Below are 20,131 nucleotides of genomic sequence, written 5' to 3'. Positions count from 1 at the left end.
ATAGAGTATATTATATAGAGTATATATATATTATATATATATATGTATGAAGGGTTTTCAACTTGTAATGACTATCTGTTAAGACTTTAGGTTATACAGTTATAGCCATTCTGTGTATGGATTACTTTTAATACTAAAGTACATTTCATTGATAACATTTTAACAACAATTAAACATTTTAACAATAACACTGCACTTTTGTACATATCTAAATACATAATATTTTCACTTTATATTACTACACATACACTTCTTTTACTACTGATGATTCAGTTATCATTATTAGTACTGATACATTTCCGTCTAAGCAGGATGACATACTGTTTCATCCTGTCATACGGGATCTCATCCGTATGTATCTCATCTCATTTCTCATACAAAACACACACACTATGACCATTATTAAAAGTTTAAATTATTTTTCTCCCCCACACGGTGACATAACTATATCTTTATAAATAGATCTCTTTAAAAATATCTCTATTTTAGGTTTCTTTCATTATGTGTGTTAATGTCATTTTAGATATTAGGGATGCATGCAAGACAGCATGCAGTGTCCCATAGTGAGGATTTTTACCTACAGGTGCTAGGTTAGAAGCTAAACAATACAACCAGAGGCATCTTTTTTCTTTCTTTTTTTTAGCAAGCTTACGTTTGGGAAAGAAGACAAGAAAGAGAAGGTCGTGCATGGGTTATTTTATTTCTCTGAGCTGCCCTTCTGCTCCAGAGCAGAAGGTGACGGTAATGCACCTAACGTTACTGGTGCTCGCCGGCAGCCATTAAAAGACAAGAAGAAGAAGAACGCCCATTTTGCTCAGAGTGTCTGGGCATCGAAGTGTGCTGAAATATCACCAGACAGAGAGGACAAAGAGCTGCAATGGACGGGTAAACGGCTTTATCTCACCACCAACGCTTCTGGCTGTATTTTCCGCAGTTGTGCATGTGACATAGACAGAACGAGCTGTTCCCTGCGCTCGGTTTAAAATATGCTAACTGTTAGCTCTGCTTAAACCTTGATACTGTGTCACAAAGAACATGACGGCAGCTAGCTAACAGCGCGTACTGTCCCAAATGTGATATTTAATGTTGTCTTCATACAGACACCTGCAGTTATGGTGGAACATGACTGCAGAGCATCTAGTTTCGGTCTTCTATCTTCGGCAGTGTGATAGTTAGCAAAATATATTAATCCAGTTCAGACATATCGCGCGTGAAATGACTGTTAACGTTAGCGAAATGAATGTAGCTACTGGGGAGCGTGAATGTGTGTCTGCATGAGTGTTATTATTAGTGAACAAGCTGTTATCCCTGTGTGTTATTAATGGACCGTGTCAGAGCAGATATGCTGTGCGCACCTGTCAGGTCACGGTCCTTTGTCTGACGCTCGCGCACGCAGCACGCGACCTCTGCCGGCTCAATGTACACACCGCGAGCCCTCCGTTACAAGAGCGGGCGCCTCACGCGTCCACATCATACCGAAACATAATGTGTTTACCGTGTGTGACGAAAAGAGAGAGAGAGGTGGTTGTTCTGTCGTCTACTTCTCCGGTTTAAAGCAGACTGTCTCCATAATGCTGTTTGTTTTCTTTGAGCCGTTTTGACGCAGGTGCTACTAATGACACTGATTAAGGCTCCGTTCCATTCAGGTCAGGCAGAGTCAGGGTGTTGCTGTGCTGCATGTTTGCTCACTGCAAAGTCTCTGCTGTAATAAATGGAACTGAACCTTAATTAGTGTCGTTGGAAACACCTGCTCCACTCCACTGTGTCATGTCAAAATGGCTGTTAACAGTAAGTTGAAGTCATTCAGGCAAATAATTTGAGAATTATTGAAACGGTGAAACTGTTAAATAGCTCTGTCTAAAAATCTGCTTAGACTTTTTTTTTTTAAACATGTGTGTTTATTAATTTTCAGAGAACATTATCACACCACAACAAATAATACAGGTGCAAAACATAACAGTCACAGTAAGGCTCACATGACAGGGCAGTAGAATGCGATATTTGGTCCAAAACATAAGTCATCCTAAGTGTCACCGGTGGTCTAAAAGTTATCTTAGTTATAGAGAAAAGCACTCCAAAAAAACAAACTAAACATATTTAAACATTTAAACCTATATTGCACGTTTTTTCTTTCATTATTTCTCAGAGGTGTTAAAGTGTTCATACTTAGAAAGTAATATACCACAACATTTTCATGCAGGTTACACTCAAGTGTCCCTTTCTTTCTTTGAGGATTTGAAATAATACAATTTTTTTCTTTTCTTTTTTTCATTTCCCTGTATTCTCTCCATTGGCAGTGATGTTGCGGTTGGTGTGAAGGTAAGCAGTCAGTTAGATATACTGTAGATATAATACCTTATTAATAGCGGCTGTGAAATTACAAGATGCCATACTAAAAAGATTTGTGTTAAACTCTGTAGGATGGTAATAACTGATGGAGGTTAAGATGTAATTTCATCCTTTATTTTCTGCTGAATGTTCTGAAGAGCAATAACGGAGTGATTTCTCACAGTTAGTCTGACACAGTATGTTTGGATGTAAATGAATGCATCATTTCTTTTTCTTTTTTTCTCCCTTTGTTTTTCAGAGAGGCTCAGATGAGCTCAACATGTACGGTAGCAGCCCAAATTCTATGACCGGTACGTTGGTGGTTGGTTGCAGACACAACTGGAATCCACAGTGTTTTTGGTGCATATGGAAGTGGTCAGGTCTGAACCTCAGTGGGTCCATAAATGAAGGAAGCTGTCTGAAAGGGAATGATATGTTTGCATCTTGTATCTAGAGTTTTGGTGTCATGTGATAATTAATTTTTTTAAATTTTTTGTCTGTATGTGTGTCCATGTTCAGCGAACGGCAGTGACAGTAAGAAACAGCGCCTGGATGAATCCCCTCCTTCCAGAGTTCTCCACATCAGGAAACTTCCTAATGAAGTGTCGGAGACTGAAGTCATTGCTCTGGGGCTGCCCTTTGGAAAGGTCACTAACATACTGATGCTGAAAGGGAAAAACCAGGTAAACTAACAAAACTCCATCAAAGTCCATCAGTCAGCTGAGTGAAGATGAAACATAACAGTCTTTAATCACATTTAGATTTCACCCAATAGAAACAAGAAAATGACCGTACTACGTAGTCCTGATTTGTTATTCATTGTGTGCTTCCAGGCGTTTCTGGAGTTGGGTACAGAGGAAGCAGCCATTACTATGGTGAACTACTACACAGCTGTCACACCACAGGTCTGAACTAGTGTCTGTCCATCCATGTTGCACACTGTTCATAATTTCTGTTCTGGTTGTAAGAGCTGCTCACTGAAGTGTGTGTTGTTTGGATCTTGTTTTGTTTAGGTCAGAAACACTCCTGTCTTCATCCAGTACTCCAACCACAAGGAACTGAAAACAGACTCAGCTCTGAACCAGGTATATACATATATATATGTGTATACAGACACTATCAGCCTGTCCAAGGTTAGACTGATGCAGGACTGATACCTTCCCCCCATGATGAGTTGTGAATGTTTTTGTGTTTTGACGCAGAGAGCCCAGGCAGTGTTGCAGGCGGTGTCAGCAGTCCAGGATGGAAGCTCTCCATCCTCTGACCCTGGAGTTTTGGACCTAGCTCCACCTCCCAGCCCTGTCCTGCGAATTATCATTGACAACATGTTTTATCCTGTGACGTTGGACGTTCTCCAACAGGTAAAACCTCAACACATTGTTTACAGTTCAGATTAGTACACACAATCAACTTTACATTTTTCCCCTTATGTTTTGACCTTCTTGGTTTAAAAAAAAATAATTGTAAATGTATTCAGCATTACGATGATCACTGTCACCCTCTCAGATTTGACTTTGAAGCCTTTCAGGAGCCCGTTCTGTTTCTACTGTGATTGTGAATGATCTTGTCTGCTTTGCTTTAAACTGCAATGTCAGAAATAGAGTTTGACTATTGTTGTCGTCATGTATCTGTGTTGTTCTTTATGAATTCTCTGTGTTACGGGAATTTTAAAGAAAAACCCTTAAATAAGGAGGATCGGATTCAAAGCATCAAAATTTAAGTTGAATTTATTGTTCTTGTACAAGAGGAGCGTTTCACAGTGCAACACACTAAAGGGGTTACAGAGAAAAAGGCTCCCTGAGGAGCGTTAACAGTTGGTTCTTATACATTTTCCTGAAGATGGGCTGTCTCAACCCCTGTAAATTGTTAACAGTCAATTTGCATATAATGCATTTAAACAGCTTTCTTCTACATAACCCCTAATGTGTAGCCAGTATGTCCCCAATCTAGATGTCACCTCTCTGACCTGTCCCTAGGCCTCATTCTGTTCTGAAATCCCTCTATTTATACATCAACCTGAACTTTACCTTACCCTGCCTGTCTCAGGAAAACAGCAATAAAGGGAAGTGCCCTAAGGACACATAGTATAAGAACAAACATTGTATAAGTTAAAACATCTAACTAGCTGTGTAACTCTGATTCCTCCAGATCTTCAGTAAGTTTGGGACTGTGATGAAGATTATAACCTTCACCAAGAACAACCAGTTTCAGGCTCTTCTGCAGTTCAGCGACCCTGTCAATGCGCAGCAGGCTAAACTGGTAAGATCACACACGTGAAAATGATGGTGGACGAACTCCTGTGTTTATCAGCATTTAATAGTTACAGTTTCCTAGAAGTGTTGATCACGTGTCATTGGCTCAGGCTGAAGGATGTTTTAGCTGCTGTCTCTGAAAGCACATAACTGTAACTGTAGCTGCAGTTACTGTAGCTTTTAAATGTCAGTGGTGGACCCAAAAATACAGAATTAGCTGAGATATATGTGGCAAAAACAACTGGTTTACTGTCAAAACACTACAACATTCTGATTCTTTCTCTCTTTTCATATCTTCTACTCCAGTCTTTGGATGGACAGAACATCTATAATTCATGCTGCACTCTGCGGATAGACTTCAGTAAACTGGTCAACCTCAACGTCAAATACAACAATGATAAGAGTCGAGATTACACCAGACCAGACCTCCCTACTGGAGATGGAGAGTCAGCCAACAAGGATCATTCATTACTGGGTAAATACACCTCTGTCTTCATCCATCAAACCACATCTATTCATATCTTCCTGGGTCATATCATGCATTGAATTAAAGACACCTCAGGACATTCTTTTGCTAGTAGTGAAATGGACTGTACTTATATAGCGCCTTTCTAGTCTTCCAACCACTCAAAGCGCTTTTACACACACACACTTATACACTGATCATGCAAGGCGCTGTGAATATGAAGCCACACCAGGAAAGCCACACCTCTGTGGCTCAGTGTCATTCTGACCTATACATTCCCACCCTTTCTACTCTACCTCTGTTTGTATGGAACGTATCAGCATACCTAATGTCACCCCAAATCAGTGAACAGGGAGGGTAAGTGAACTTTAATGCCCAGCGGTGACCAGGCATCAGTGGCGGTGCAGTATAAAAGAGAAAAACACGCATATTCCTTGCCCATGCAGCAGGGGGGTTGAAAACATCTACAGAGACAGTTTAGTATTGAAAATTAAGCATTAACACACACATATTATGCAGTGTCATCAGCAGTGATGTGACTGAATCTAAACATCATTTTTGACTTTCTGTCTAAACCCAGCCGTGAGAGTCCTTCAGTTTACCTGTTTATAAATAACCTTGTCAGCACAGGGTGTCCTCCACAGCTGTTCCTGTGAGTCCATGCAGAGTGGCTCTCAGTAGTGAAGGGCTCATGCAGAGGGACTGCCTTAGGAAAGAGCCCAACTCTTCCATGTCTCCCTTATTTCCACTGCTGTTGTCTCAAGTGCTGTTTAGTGAAGCATCAACCAAAACTTAAAATAAGACTGAGCAGGACTCGAAAGAAACAGACCCACTGGAAGCAGGTTTTTCAGTACTGAGTGAGGGCATTTTGTCTCACTGGTTTATTAAGTGATAAGAAAGTAGAAACATTTAGAATATGACTGGATTACTGTATAAGCTGCATCAGTAGGTGATACTCCTGCTGGGTGGTATATCAGTATATATCTGTATATCTGGGATTATGTAGTGTTACAAAGATGTTTCTTAACAAATGACTTCCAGATTCAGATCATTCATGCTGACTTCAGAATACTTGATGGGGAGTAAAAATACACCTTCAAAATCGTGTGCTAAAGAATGTAACTTTAGAAAAAAAAAAAAAAAAAAAAAAAAAAAAAAAAAAAAAATAAAAATAGATATAGATATAGATATAGATATAGATATAGATATAGATATAGATATATAAAAGGTAGAGAGGGACGCTCCTGCTCTGGTAGGAACTGGTAGTGTGGCAGTTCCACCAACGGGGAACAACACGAGAAGAGTTTGGATTGCCTTGAGCGAGCAGGTAGGAGACTGCCAGCTGACTGCTGACTGGATCTTACATTAAAATCACATTGATAGAGGATCTCTTCAGGCCCGGTATGAACAGGAGTTCATACTGGGCATATGGGCACCTGATTATTGTTTTAAAATAGATTTGGAATGCCCTGTTCATGTCAGGGTGATTTGGGACCGTTTGGACATGTGCCAAGTTGTAAATGCATGGCTCGGTGTGTATGGAGACTCACCAAAGATTCTCAGTTGACACAAAACAAGCATAAGTAAAACAGTCTATCACAATCTAATGCAATGTAAACACTTGTGGCAGAGTAGTAAAGACTTACTATTCAAGTTCTTTTTATTAGGCCAGTAAGCAGGAAGTTAGCTCAGAATTATTAGTGTGCATTTCTGTGAACTGCTTACCGACAACAAGCAGTAAATAATAGTGATGATACGAATTAGAACAAGATAATCAGCCTGTGGTTGTGGAGGTGACAGAGAGACTAAGTTCGCTGTCCTGTAGAACTACTCCTCTACTACTATTTATTCATCATCTTCTTCTCTTCCAGCTTTGTTAGTTTTTATTCATCCTGCTCTGAGAAGTAAATAAGTTATAAACCAATGTAGTATTTAGTATATTTACTAATCATTCATGCACAAAGAAATCGCTTTGGTTCAGTGGAGGAGAAACTAATTTTGACTGAGTCAGTCTGTAGTTGTAGATGAGACGTGAGCATCCTTGAGGATTCTTTTCCTGTCCTGCAGTGACGTGTGTCAGCTCAGGCTGGTGTGTTTTAATGTCGAATGTCTGTCATGTAATGACATGTACTGTCTGCTGTTCCTTAGTTTGGCTGTGATAGTTGTTCAAGATGATCAAAAGCTTTCAGTGTTTTCAGCTGAATCAATATTTAATAAAGCTCAAGCTTTATTTCTGAATGCTTGTACGAGCACTGCTATTAGGACCAAGTGTTTTGCAAAGGCAAAATTAAATATACAAATCTTTAATCATTGATTAGTTTCTAATTAATCTGAATATTAGTGTAGCTACAGTAAACAAAGGGGCATCTACACTGAATATATGTTGAACTGATATTGACTGATGGGTTCGGCACAGAGAAATGGCTTCTTAACAGGAAGTTAAAAAGATAAGAATGACACAGTAAGGTGGGCGGTGTTGATGTAGCTGTTGCCTCGCTGGAATACGCAGCTAAATTCAGTCAAATACAAACTGTAAATGTTTTGTCAAGACAGCAGCTGTCGTCTGTAGAGATTCTGAAGACTTTGCAGTCACAGAATGTGCGTCAATTCATTTATTTTTGAAACAATGGTTCCCATGGCTTCCACTTCTCGCTGAAAATGACAGCCTCTGTTTAGTTCAGTGAAGGTGAAGTGAGGAGGACGTGTGCTCCGCTTCCAGTGAAACCAGACAGTCTTCTTCTGAACAAAAAAAAAACCTAGCACCTGTTTCTGAAATTCTTGTCAGTGGCTGAAAAATCAGAAAATTCTTAGTGCGGATGTTTAGTTGTACTTTATACGTTTACCAACGCCCTGCCACAGGCATGAGAAACCCATTCTGCTCCACCCTGCCACAGAACGGCCCCACAACAGCATTACAGGAACAGTTAAACATTTGACTACAGTTTTGAAAAATAATTGCAACATTTGATATAAATGATAAGAAATGAACAGATATATTCCATGTTTGTACTGTATTTGTATTTTGATATATTAGTATGCTATCAGAACTCAGAACTGTAAAACTTCATATCAGCTCATAACTCAAATTGACAATTACTAAAATTGACATTCAGTTTCTGTGTAAACGTTTTAAAAGCAGCTTCATATATGAGTAGTTCTACACAAATATTTTACATATTGACAATATTTACTCTGCTACAGTTCAAATATTTTACAGACACAGAAATTAGATGAGTGTTTTGTGGTGTAAATCTAGTTGTCATTGTCTTATAGGTACCCCATCTGGAGCGCTAGCTTCCTACTCTAGTGGAGGAGGTTACTCATCTTCTCTCTCCCTCTCGCAGGGTGGAGGTACCTATCCTTTTCTTAATTCTGTTTTTACATCAGCCTGTCTCTGCTGTCTGTCTCTCCTGTCTCTCGTCATGTCCTGCTGTGCTTGTGTGACTGCACCAGGGCTGGAAAACAGGTTTTTGTTCAATGACCTGAGAGAATAGTACAGCTAAATAATAGATGAGGCAAACACTGGCCTTAGGATGGATAATTAGCCAGTCAGATCAATCCTTGTGTGGATGGGTACAATGCAGTGTACTCTATTACATATTTATTGCCTGCTTGTTTATTTGGAGTCAGTAGACTTAATTCATTGTAATCGGGTGTTGACAGTTGGGAGTTGTTCACAGTCCTGTATTAGCTGAACATTTGTTTTAAAACTGAGCTCAGCTTGTTACCACTGGACCAGTTTATTTTTTATTATTTAAAAAGGCATTTGAAGGAGAATCACTTTCTTTTCTGTGTTTACTGGCACAAAAATGTAGAGTTAGTCAAAGTTTACTGAAGATATAACTATAAAATCACTTTGTATCTAGAGACATTGTGTGGTGCAATCTTTTACAAAATATTGTGAAAAATCTGGTGCCTGCAAAAGTGAGTGTAATTTGTCTTTTTCCTTCTCAAAATATCTCCCCTTTTTTAAATGTGTTGATAGAACACAACATATAAATGAGATGAAATGAAATCTTTGGTTGAATTAAAATGAAATGCATTGTTTATTTAATTGTTTTTGCATGGCATGGTGAGAGCTTGACCTCACCCCACATATCGCTCTGACTTCTGCACCCTCTGAGGCTGTTTCCTGTTCACAATGACAGTATGTTCATGTGTTTAATAACAGGAAGTAACAAAAAACTCTAATCTGCTAATCTGTGTTTTTAATGCATTGTTCATTAGATTTTAATAAAGAAACCAAGAATATAAAACAAATGTTCTGAAATCCCACCACTCCCTTTTTCAAGTTATTATAGTTATGTAATTTATAATTGAGTCATTTAGGTTTTAATTCCTTTTAAGTGGTAGAGTGTATAGTCCTTAATTAAGTGAGTACATAGTGGGGGGTAGATGAGTTAGCAGAGATTTGAGTTGTTTAACGCCATGCTCAAACTCCTTCAGTCTAAATAATTCATTAAATGAATTAAATGTTCATTACTGACCATTTAGACCCCTGAGAAATGATGTGTTAATAGTAATGTATGTTTTGATGAAGATGACATTGTTTGGGTTTTATTACGTTTGCTAAATCTTGGAGGTTAACAAATCTTAAATGGCATTTAGCATGTTGTCATGGCATCAAGCCAATCACCATCTCTGATTTGGATCTGCTTTTTTTCTTTATTTCATTCAGATTTCTATGCATGTTTTTATGCTGCAGCTCTCTGTGCTAACTGTTAAACACAGCAGCATGTGTTGCATTTCATATTTCCATCTATGTAGAATCTATTGATGACGACTTATTAGTCTTGACAGAAGTTGATGTCATTTGTTTTCATTTGTGAATTTAATGTTAACAGTTTAACAGTTATTTTTAGTGCTTTGAATCTTGTATTCCACGTATGATTCTGACATGTTTGCCGTCTTGTGTTTTCCTTACAGGAGCCATCAGTCCACTGAGTGCTGCAGCAGCAGCCGCAGCAGCTGCTGGTCGTGTTGCTCTGTCTGGCTCTGGAGTGTCAGGAGTCCTGTTGGCATCCAACCTAAATGAAGAGGTACACTAACCATGAACAAACTGTGACTGGGTATTTGCAAATCACTCATTTCAGCTGCTGAATGATTAGTGCGAACTCCTGTGTGAGTGTGTGGTTGTATGTGTGCATAGCCCACTTCACAGCATGATTTATCATGTATGTTTTACTAAGATCTGATTCCTATATAATAATTACTGTAGCTTAAAAGAGTGACTGTGGTCTTAAAGTGTCAAAAGTATAATACATTATCTAAAAGATTAGCTGTCTAATCTTTAAAATATTAAATTAAATATTGGTTATAGGTGTTATACTGCACACTGAAAATACTTTTAAACCATCTTTTGGCAAAAAACAAAACACACAGGACAGACCTTTCACTGCATGTCACTCCTCTGTAAAGACTACACACGCATCCTACATACAAACACTAAAAGTTGTGTAATGGTCAGTTTAGCTTGTTTGACAAACGTTCTCAGTACTTGAGTAATTCGAGTATAAAAAATCCTCAAATCATTTTCTTTGCCTCGAGTATTCGTTTATTCATTAATTTCATTTAAGTAGTCACTTGCATTCTGCCATGGGGATCGTGTTCTGCACGCACTGTAAACAGTGACGCACGCGACTCAGAGTCAAACACCAAAACAATAAAACACGCAGTCCAACCAGCATATAGCGTTATCAACATTAGCTCTGTCACGTCTCTCTCCCTACACACACACACACACACACACACACACACACACCCTGGTCACACCCCCACCGGTCCCCCGCTAATCCCAGCTAGCTAATTCACCCCCATCGTTGCCATGGCAACTGCCATGACTGACAGGCTTCACAGCCTCCGATAACGTCACTCCCCAGACGTCCTGCAACGCCATACACTGCAGTACAACCTAACTGAACACAACCCAAACAGCCACAGTGTATACACGGCCTGTTACAGTATTGTTGTTTAAAAATGCAAAAAAAAAAAATCTGATTACCCAATAATCGCTGAAATGTTCGGTAGAATACTCGACTTCAAAAAGAATTGATAGCTGCAGCCCTAGTTCTGATACCGATACAGTGACCAGCATCACTGTTCACTGCCATCACAAAATTCTGACATTGTTTGCTTTCTTCTACAAACAAATGGTACCCTGAGAATTAGAGTGTGTGTGTGTGTGTGTGTGTGTGTGTGTGTGTGTGTGTGTGTGTTTTGTTCTCTGTGGACTCATAAAGTTCATAAACTTAAATGTCCTAAATATGTTTAACTTGTTTCTGTTTGAGCACATTATCTCTGTGTTTGAAGCCTCGTGGTTTCTCTGAACTGAACACTGACATACTTCTATACTTTGATCTTACATTTCTGTTTCTTCTGTCAAGTTTCAGTTCACTCTCTAATTGTAAATGTGCACCTACTCTTTCATCTGTATCTGTACCTACAGTATCTGCTCTCTGTTTCCGTGTGGTCATATATCAGTCCGTCTCTCTGTGTCTGTCTTTGTGACTCCATAGTGGAGTGATGGTTTTCACACTTGTGCCCCCTTCTGGTAAAGTCTCGGTTCAGCAGCTGTATTCTGGCTGTTTGCTAGCAGTGTACTGTTCTCTCTGGTGACCAATGAGTTTGAGAGCAGCAGCTCCTGCACTCGGTACAAGTACGGTTTACTCGGTACAATCCAGTGGTGAGGTGGAGGCTGAGTGTCGTGTGGCTATTCATCATGTTGTGAGTGTTGAATCCAGGAGAGTGTTGTTTCACCTATTCATCCTGTCATCAAATCACTTACCCTGTTTCCAAGAGGCATAGCAATAGAAAGCCCAAACATTTATGATCACAAACCATCTGAAAAATGAATATTGGTTAAACATCTGTGAGCGATGATGGAGTATGTCATGGCGTAACTTTTTGAATGATCACATGGTAGTGAATTGGGTCAGATATGTTTGTGTAAATGAACATGTCATCTAACTGTTAGCACAGTGTGCTGAGCATCCCATTCAAAGGTGACTGCTTCATACTATAATCCTTTTTAGTCAAAATATGTCAGTTTTTCATCTTTAATAGTTTTGTAATTTGTATTTGCAGCTTTTCTATCTTGTGAACAATGAAAATATGTTTGCATTACAGTAGTTGTTTCTTTAGTCAGTGACTCTAGTCCTTTTGGCAGCTGCTGTCTCCAATAACGTGATGTGGTAGGTCATCTGCTTCATGGTACTGCCCCCTTTTGGTTTAATATGTCCTGCCACTCACTCTGTCATTCACTGATTTATTTCATGCTTTATTCATTATTCCATCCTGAATTTTATTATTTTCTACCTCCCTCCCATCCTTTGTTCTCCTCACTGATAAATGCATCCAGCAGGGAAAGTGTGTGCGCGATTGTGTGTGTGTGTGTGTTAACAGAACCAGAAGAAGTGTGTGCGTGTGTGTGTGCGCGCGTGTGCGTGTGTGTGTGTGTGCGCGTGTGTGTGGAATGGATCCAGCAATCATTCAGACTCCGTTGATGTTCCACTGATGCTCTGTTTACTGACCTCTGCTTTGGTTTTTGTCCTCCTCTCCTCCTTTCTCCCTTCCCCGCCTCCTTTCTTCCCTCCTCTGCTCCTCCCTTCACACATTTATTGTCTCTCCATTCGGCCACACGTCCTTTAATGTTGTACACTTCTCTTTAAAATCCTTCCCCCCCCTCCCATGTACGTTTTTATCCCAAATTTCTTTCACCTCCTTTTCCTCTCTTCACTTTAATTAATCTGGTCTAACCCGACTTTGGGTTTGCCGTTTTGACCCGATCCCCAAACTATTCCCCTCTCCCTATGCCTATCATCTTTGCTCCACCCCGCATCATCATGGAAACCACCACCTTCCCCCCTCGTCCAACGCTGGGCGGTCTGATCTCTACCTTCGTCTCTCCTCTTCCTCCTCCTCTGCTCCTCCTCTTCCTGTCCTCTGCTCTGCGGTCTCTCTCTCTAAAGATGGTCACGCCTCAAAGTCTCTTTACCCTCTTCGGTATGTTCAACCTCTACTATTCTATCTGTATATCTCTCTCTGTTAATCCAAGTTTGTTCACTTTCTTCAGTGATGTCGTGGACACGCTATTCCTCTGTATCTCTCTGTACCTCTGAGCCTCCCTCTATCATATTGTCCACTGCAGAGTTAAAATCTTCTTCTGTCTCTACATTGAAACAATAGTGAGTCTGAGAGATTGTCTCTTTGGTCAGCTTATCTCTTAACTGATGAGAACAAACACACCAAAAGCATTCATGTGTTGTCAGCACACAAAGACAAAACCCGATCCACAGTTTGTCTGTCACGTTGGGATTGGAGCTTGTATTGTGAGGACGGCTTTAAAATGTTTCCTTCTTAATGTCACATAGAAAATGTTGCTTATTATGACTGGACCCAAACAGTAGTCAGGTGTGCACATAAACATTGAAACAGGTTTTCTTGCTTTCATCATGTCTCCTGTTCGTACTGGCCTAAAAAGATCAACAGTCGTTCCTCAGTGAAGTTTATATGAGGCTTCATCAGTGTGAGTTACACAAATCGATGTTCCAGAGCTCTTTTTGGTATTCAATGTCCTCTTTTTGTTGTCACCCCTTTACTGCAAAATCCTGAAGTTAAATCTTGGGAAACTAGACTTGGTTATACATCCATGAAGACATTGCACCTCTTCTCAAAGAACGATGACTGAAACCATTGACAGACAGTCTCAGAAATCACTGAGACATTTTTATTTTGAAGGATGTCCACTTGTTTGTCTAACACAGACTGCTGAAGCCTCAGGTAAACGTCAGATAAAGTTTTGAATACTACATATATTGTCCCCGATCACATCATTGGAACAGTATTTGGAGAGATTCTTTTAATGATTACAGCAAGCAAGACCTGTTTAATAACGCAGTGTCAAAGCTCCAAATCTAGATGAATAGAAATAACAGATATTAATGAGTTTAGTAGCCATCACCTCAAACCTGCTACATGAAGGGAGCAGGGTTGTGTTCATTATCGATTCAGTGCTCAGTTGGCAAAATATCTGATTTGCTAAGCTCTGGTGCTAACCTCTAATTAAATCATTAATTTCCCATTGCTCATATTTCTCATTAATTCTAAACAGGTTTCTCATCTCAGTAACTTGACAAACTAAAACAAAGAGAGTTCATTACAGACAGTGTTGAACACTATCAGAGACCCGTGGATTATTGTAGTGTTAATGTTCTCACCACATTGTTGGTTAAGTTGATCAAGACAGTCCAGTGTACTCACTAAGACTCAGTGTAGCTCTAAAACCTCTGCACCTCTTCAGCCTTTTTTGTATTAACAAGTGCAGTCATAGTTCACCTCTCCATTTTATTACAGTTGGGATTACTGCCACATAAACTAGTCATGCTGTAGGGGTCACATCAGACTGTCAACCAGCCCAGCAATATTTCTGTTTTCATCCTGACACATGTTGGACCAGCTACTCCTGGACATCCACACATCTTTCAAAGTCTAAAGTTATCTGTAAAAAGAACTTAACGTGTTTAGTTATTCCTGCTGCATTTACTCTCAATGTTTCTGTCTTAGGTTAGTGCATGACTATGAAAAGCTTTTGATTTTTTCCTGCACTGCATTTGATTGTACATCTTTAATCACCAGACTTGAAGCTGGATTTCTGAATGAACACACTCAGCACTCAGCCAGGCGGCAGACAGTTTGAGGTGTATGTCAGTGGTAATGCTGAGGTGTCTCACTTTTCCTGCTGGTTGACAGTCATAACGGTTACACAGAGGCGTTTGGTTTAGTGGAAGTCAGATGGGAAGATTCCATCTTTTCTTTTCATTTGTCTTTCTAGCACTAACTTTATTCCTTCCATCCTTCACACCTCTTCTTCTTTTATCTTCGTCGGCTCCATCTCTCCTGCTCTGTCTGTTCTGTCCTCCTCCTCGTCTTCTACTCCACCCTGCTCTCTCTTGCTCTCTCTTTCCCTCTCTCGGTCTGCCTCTCGCTCTTGCTCTCTTCCCTACCTTCAGGAGTCTATGGTGATGTCCAGAGGGTGAAGATCCTCTACAACAAAAAGGACAGCGCTCTGATACAGTTGTCTGATGGCAACCAGGCTCAGCTGGGTGAGTTTATATGCTTACAGTGTCGCACTAGTTACTAGTATTGTACTGCAAAATAATACTAAGACAGAATGACTTTATTTTATTTTGAAAGGTTATACGAGGCAGCGAAAGTCAAGAAATGAAACGTGTTCCAAAACAATATCATGTACCATCGTATACTATAATGTCTTACACAATATATACACTTGTTTGTGCTCAGGCCGAACGATATCGAGAAATAAAGATAAATAATGTTTGTTGTTAGATAATTAATTATTCTTCATGTTACAGCTTTAGTTGTTTCTCACACATCCCTTATTTTATTATGAATTGCGCACATAGTTTTGTGTTTCATATTTTCTGTTTGTGTTTTTAATGATGTCTTGCTACAAAAACACAGTTTTGTACTGTTGGACTACACGGCAGTCAGCATGCCCCCAGTTTGGAAAAGCAGACAGGTGGAGGAGCATGAAGCTGAGTGATGGTCTGCTGTGGACATGGGAACAGATTTAGGAGCCATACATGTACACAGAAGTGTTCACTTTATTTAGAATATTTTTACTGCTTTATCTTGCATCAGACAGTCCTTTCTGAATGTAAACTCAAACATTTATGTCAATCTATGCTCTCTTCGACACTCAACATCGCAGAACACAAGAGTTGCAACTAATGTCCGTTCATATCTGAAGTGTTAAAACAGGAAGTCGCACAATAACACAAACTAACTAACTGATGGAGGCAGCATTGGACCAGCAACTCAAATGAAAGTGGTTCTCACTAAACGGACTAATATTTTGAATGTGTTTTAAATCTGTTTTGATGCAGCCCATGTTCACAGCAGAATATCGCTCAGCTTCACGCTGCTCCACCTGTCTGCTTCTCCAAACTGGAGGCGTGCCTACCGCCGCTCACTGTATTTAACACACTGACTGTGGATCAGTACCTCAAACAATGGATCCTTGTTTACTTATTGAAGCTACTGTAGCAGTGGTCACTTCCTCATTACTTCTGTAACCATACAACAGTTTGGATGTGCAATGATTCATGTGATGTATGAACAGATGTGGAAATGCTGGCAGGCTTTCAGACTAACCACTCACCCATATTTTCTCTTTTGTCCCCACCTGTAGCCATGAGCCACTTGAACGGTCAAAAGGTGTTTGGTAAAGTGATGAGAGTGACTCTGTCCAAACATCAAACTGTGGCTTTGCCCAGAGAAGGATTAGATGACCAACTACTAACTAAAGGTGAGAGGTTATCTGCATCCTGGAACACAGCTGGTGCAGGCCAAAGTCTTGAATGAAGTCTAATAATATAAAGCCTTTTGTTGTCCAATATTCCTCTTTAAACTGTGTTTTCCAAAACATTTGTCCCAGTTTGTACATATTGGACCTACTACTATTTGAAACAAGTAGTTTAAAGCTTTTGGTGTCCCCACAGGGAGCTGTGTGAAGTCTGATAGATGTCCTCAGCTGATGACTCACATGAGTTAGCATTAGCTGTGGCTGAGACATCACGTTTCAAACACAGATCAGTTGGTGTGGACTTAAAAAGACCAGGTCGAGTCTATCAAACTATGCCCACTTCCATATTAAGAAAGCCTTGACAGCTGTGTTTCCATGGGAGCCACACTCACGTGTCAGTCCTCTGTAGTCATAATAGAGTTAACAGTGTGAGTCGAGCATAGGGGCTGTATTATGTTCATAAAGCTAACGCTGATGGCTGTTTTACAAACCACTCAGAAGAAAAACAGACGCGCAGAGCTTCAGACTGTTCACTCTCAGCCCTTCATAATGTTTCCCATTAATAAACAGGAACTACTGTAGCTGTCATATGCAGTTTGAAAAAACAAAGTACTGGTATGTCGTCAAGGATACAGAAGTCGCTTTAGTTTCATCTAAACTGGTGAAAAATGATGGATGGTACCAGACTCTGTATTTTGCTGCCAGTCTCTACTGCAGGCTGAAGGCATCAGGTCATATTAGCCACTACAAGCATAACACACCCAAATCTGCATTGTGGCAGGGATTGTTAATTCAACATCGAGACAAATCCTCAAATTACATTCAACAAAAAATATGAAAAAATGATGCAAGTTGGATAGAAGCAACATTATAAAGTACCAAAGTTGTAATAATAGTATTATTAATAACAATAATAATTAATAGCATTCACATGTTTCGTTTCTGTTGAACAGATTTTTCTGGCTCACCTCTTCATCGCTTTAAGAAGCCAGGATCCAAAAACTTTCAGAACATCTTTCCTCCATCTGCAACTCTTCACCTCTCCAACATCCGGTACTACACTGTGTGTGTGTGTGTGTGTGTGTGTGTGTGTGTGTGTGTGTGTGTGTGTGTGTGTGTGTGTGTGTGTGTGTGTGTGTGTGTGTGTGTGTGTGTGTGTGTGTGTGTGTCAGGCTTCATCCTTCTTTGCTTTAAGATGATAGCAGTTTATTTCTACATGTTCAGGGATGGAGTTGGAGAGGAGGATCTACGTCTTCTGTTCTCCAACAGTGGAGGAACCGTCAAGGCCTTCAAGTTCTTCCAGTAAGAAACACTTCAAAATAAAATTCCACAAATGTCCACACAAACTTCTTAAAGCTTTATTTTTTTATGTTTCTCTGATCATCTTTCAAGGAAGCAAAAAAATTCAACATACTTTTTAAAAAAAAAATAAAAAAAAATAATGTTACACGTTCTGTTTCTGCACTCTGTACATGATGGATCAGGGGCTTGTTCTGCTCTGCGCTCATGACCCAGGAAGTATACAGTGCCATGCAGACAGACAACAAACATGAACCTTCTATAATATTCAACTGTTTGTCTGCTCCGTCCTCAACAGGGACCGGAAAATGTCTTTGATCCAGATGTCGTCAGTAGAGGAAGCGATCCAGGCTCTGATGGATCTTCACAACTATGACATGGGAGGGAATCACCACCTGAAAGTTTCCTTTTCAAAGTCCACCATCTGACCCCCACAGCTCACTCCTGAACCTTAAGATCCAAGACGAGCGAGGAAGTCTCCACCATCTGTTTTTATTCTCAACATCTTCTGTTAACCTCTTCTTCCTCCCAAATCTTTAATCAGGAATACCATACGTTATCACTGAAATATGCTTCAGTGTCCAAATGAAACATTTGAAACAGTTTAAAAATACTGAGAAAATCCAAAATGCTCTTTTTGTAGACCAGTAGAAACGGTACATACGGCATGAAGTGAACTCAAGTGTCAGCCAGCTCGCTGTGACATCACTGTTGGATGTGGTTCCAGGTCAGTGCACACCTCTGACCACACCCAACCACATCCATCAGTGATGCTGCTCAGAGCTGCAACAGACTTGAAGGACAGACAAACACTGCTTTCACCTGCTGCCGTCAATCTTAATCTTTAGATTTTTTGTATTGCCCTGCCGAGCGATCACTTGTCGTCTCTTTCCCTGGATTTTCTGTCAAGGTTTTAAGTTCCTGTAATAATCTGTCATTTGAAGATGAGTGCTGTTTCTGACACATCGTCACTGTGCTGCTTCACTCCTCCAGATCTCATCCTGACCGTTGTGCACTTTCAAAATCAGACGTACAGATATCTTACTCCAAGCTCCGCGCATAAAGGAGTAGAGGGGATGACAAAGGTTTAAGTGTTTTATGTTGTTCTCTCATTTGTAATTTGGCATTGTAGCTTTACTGATTTGCTGCACCACACACACACTCACTTTAAATGTAGTTTAAACACCAGACATAACTAAAATGTTTTTTTGTTTCACACCCAGAAATGTTTAAATTTGAAGAGGCAGCTTTTCTTAATGGACACAGTTTCCAAACAATCACTGTTTGATTAAAAACAGCAAGTTCATCATGGCCATGTGAAAGAACAGTAAGCTAATGTTTGTTGACGGCTCCCAACACTTCTTTACTAAATACCTTGGAATGTAATGACATTAACACTTTGCTGACATGTGATAATATTCTGGATCCAGAGGTGAAGAATGGACTCGCCTCTAATGTTCCTGTTTAAATCCCACCCCAGTCTTTTTATAAACCATGTGTGTGTGTATGTGCACAAACACACATACACACACATGGCTGTCTGTTTAGACAAGGTTTCAACATGTGATTCTGGTCTGGGTCTCTGCTTTTGGGAGGAGGCCTGCTGGGACCAAAGTGCATGTGCCTTCAATCTGGTTTGATCTGCTGTCTTTGGACAGCTTGTTTTGTTGCTCATGTTTGTTGATTTTGTGTTGTAAACCTGTAGAAACAAATTATTTTGTTAATTATTTTTTAAATAGAAGTGAAGCTCGTCTTCCCAGTCCTTCGTTTGTCTTAACAATGTGAGTTTATCAATCTGAGATGCACAGATCATTGGGTCACTGTTTGAACTGAGGTCATGTCCACAGAGGGTTTTTATTTTTCACTCAGCTCTGGTTCTTACTCCAGAACTTTTTTTGGGAGATTGTTGTAAATTTTCTACTTGAGTTTATTTTCTTTTGTGGTAAGATTTCAGATTAGCCCAAATTAAACATGTCTTTTCTACCAACGAGCCCAACCTAAATGTGTGTGTTTGTGTTTGTGTGTGTTCAGACTTGGTTCAGGCCTTCACTCTCATCTGTATCTTACCTGTCAATAAACTTCTCTCACTCTGTTCAGTTCTCTCTCTGTTCTCACTTCTTTCTCTCCACTTTTCCCTCCTTTAGCTCTTCTGTCTAGATCTCTGATCTACTCCTCTCCCGTATGTGCAAAGAGGGTTTTGTTTTTGTTTTTTCAAATCTTTGAAACAATTTGTGAACCTGCAGCAGCACCACAACACAGCTGTGTGTTCAGTCATTGTGCTCTAATTGAGACGTGTGGGCCTGCAGAGAGCAAAACAGTACAAGAAACCCTGAAGAGATCATTTGGACTGATCTGTTCAGCAGTGAATACACTGAGGACATGTAATGTCATTCAAGTTTTTATTCATTCAAACATACATAAATATAAAATGAACAATACAATACATACATACATACATACAAA

General features: G+C 39.9%; 1 protein-coding gene across 2 annotated transcripts; it reads left to right on the top strand.

Moving 5' to 3' along the window:
• Positions 1–707: 707 nt before the first annotated feature.
• LOC104933921 (polypyrimidine tract-binding protein 2) lies at positions 708–19,664 on the top strand. 2 transcript variants are annotated; one of them, XM_010749472.3, is made up of 17 exons: positions 708–885; positions 2,298–2,319; positions 2,588–2,639; positions 2,848–3,011; positions 3,162–3,233; positions 3,342–3,413; positions 3,531–3,689; positions 4,477–4,587; positions 4,887–5,055; positions 8,320–8,397; positions 9,973–10,085; positions 13,014–13,047; positions 15,054–15,146; positions 16,256–16,372; positions 17,323–17,422; positions 17,594–17,671; positions 17,967–19,664. In XM_010749472.3, exons 1-17 carry the CDS (start codon positions 878–880, stop codon positions 18,094–18,096), a joined length of 1,572 nt encoding a protein of 523 aa, XP_010747774.1. In that variant the 5' UTR covers positions 708–877; the 3' UTR covers positions 18,097–19,664. The 2 variants fall into 2 exon arrangements, with proteins under 2 accessions (XP_010747774.1, XP_010747775.1); XM_010749473.3 differs by lacking the exon at positions 8,320–8,397 and having other exon boundaries at positions 709–885.
• Positions 19,665–20,131: the final 467 nt, after the last annotated feature.

This window comes from Larimichthys crocea, chromosome X, assembly GCF_000972845.2.
Source record: "Larimichthys crocea isolate SSNF chromosome X, L_crocea_2.0, whole genome shotgun sequence".
Taxonomy (NCBI): Eukaryota; Metazoa; Chordata; class Actinopteri; family Sciaenidae; genus Larimichthys; species Larimichthys crocea.
This window is presented reverse-complemented; position numbering and strand designations above follow the sequence as displayed.

Coding starts and splice junctions, on each gene's coding strand:
- LOC104933921 (XM_010749472.3), top strand. Junction 2,320..2,587: donor ATGTTGCGGTTGGTGTGAAG/GTAAGCAGTCAG, acceptor TTTGTTTTTCAG/AGAGGCTCAGATGAGCTCAA. Junction 13,048..15,053: donor AAGTCTCTTTACCCTCTTCG/GTATGTTCAACC, acceptor CCCTACCTTCAG/GAGTCTATGGTGATGTCCAG.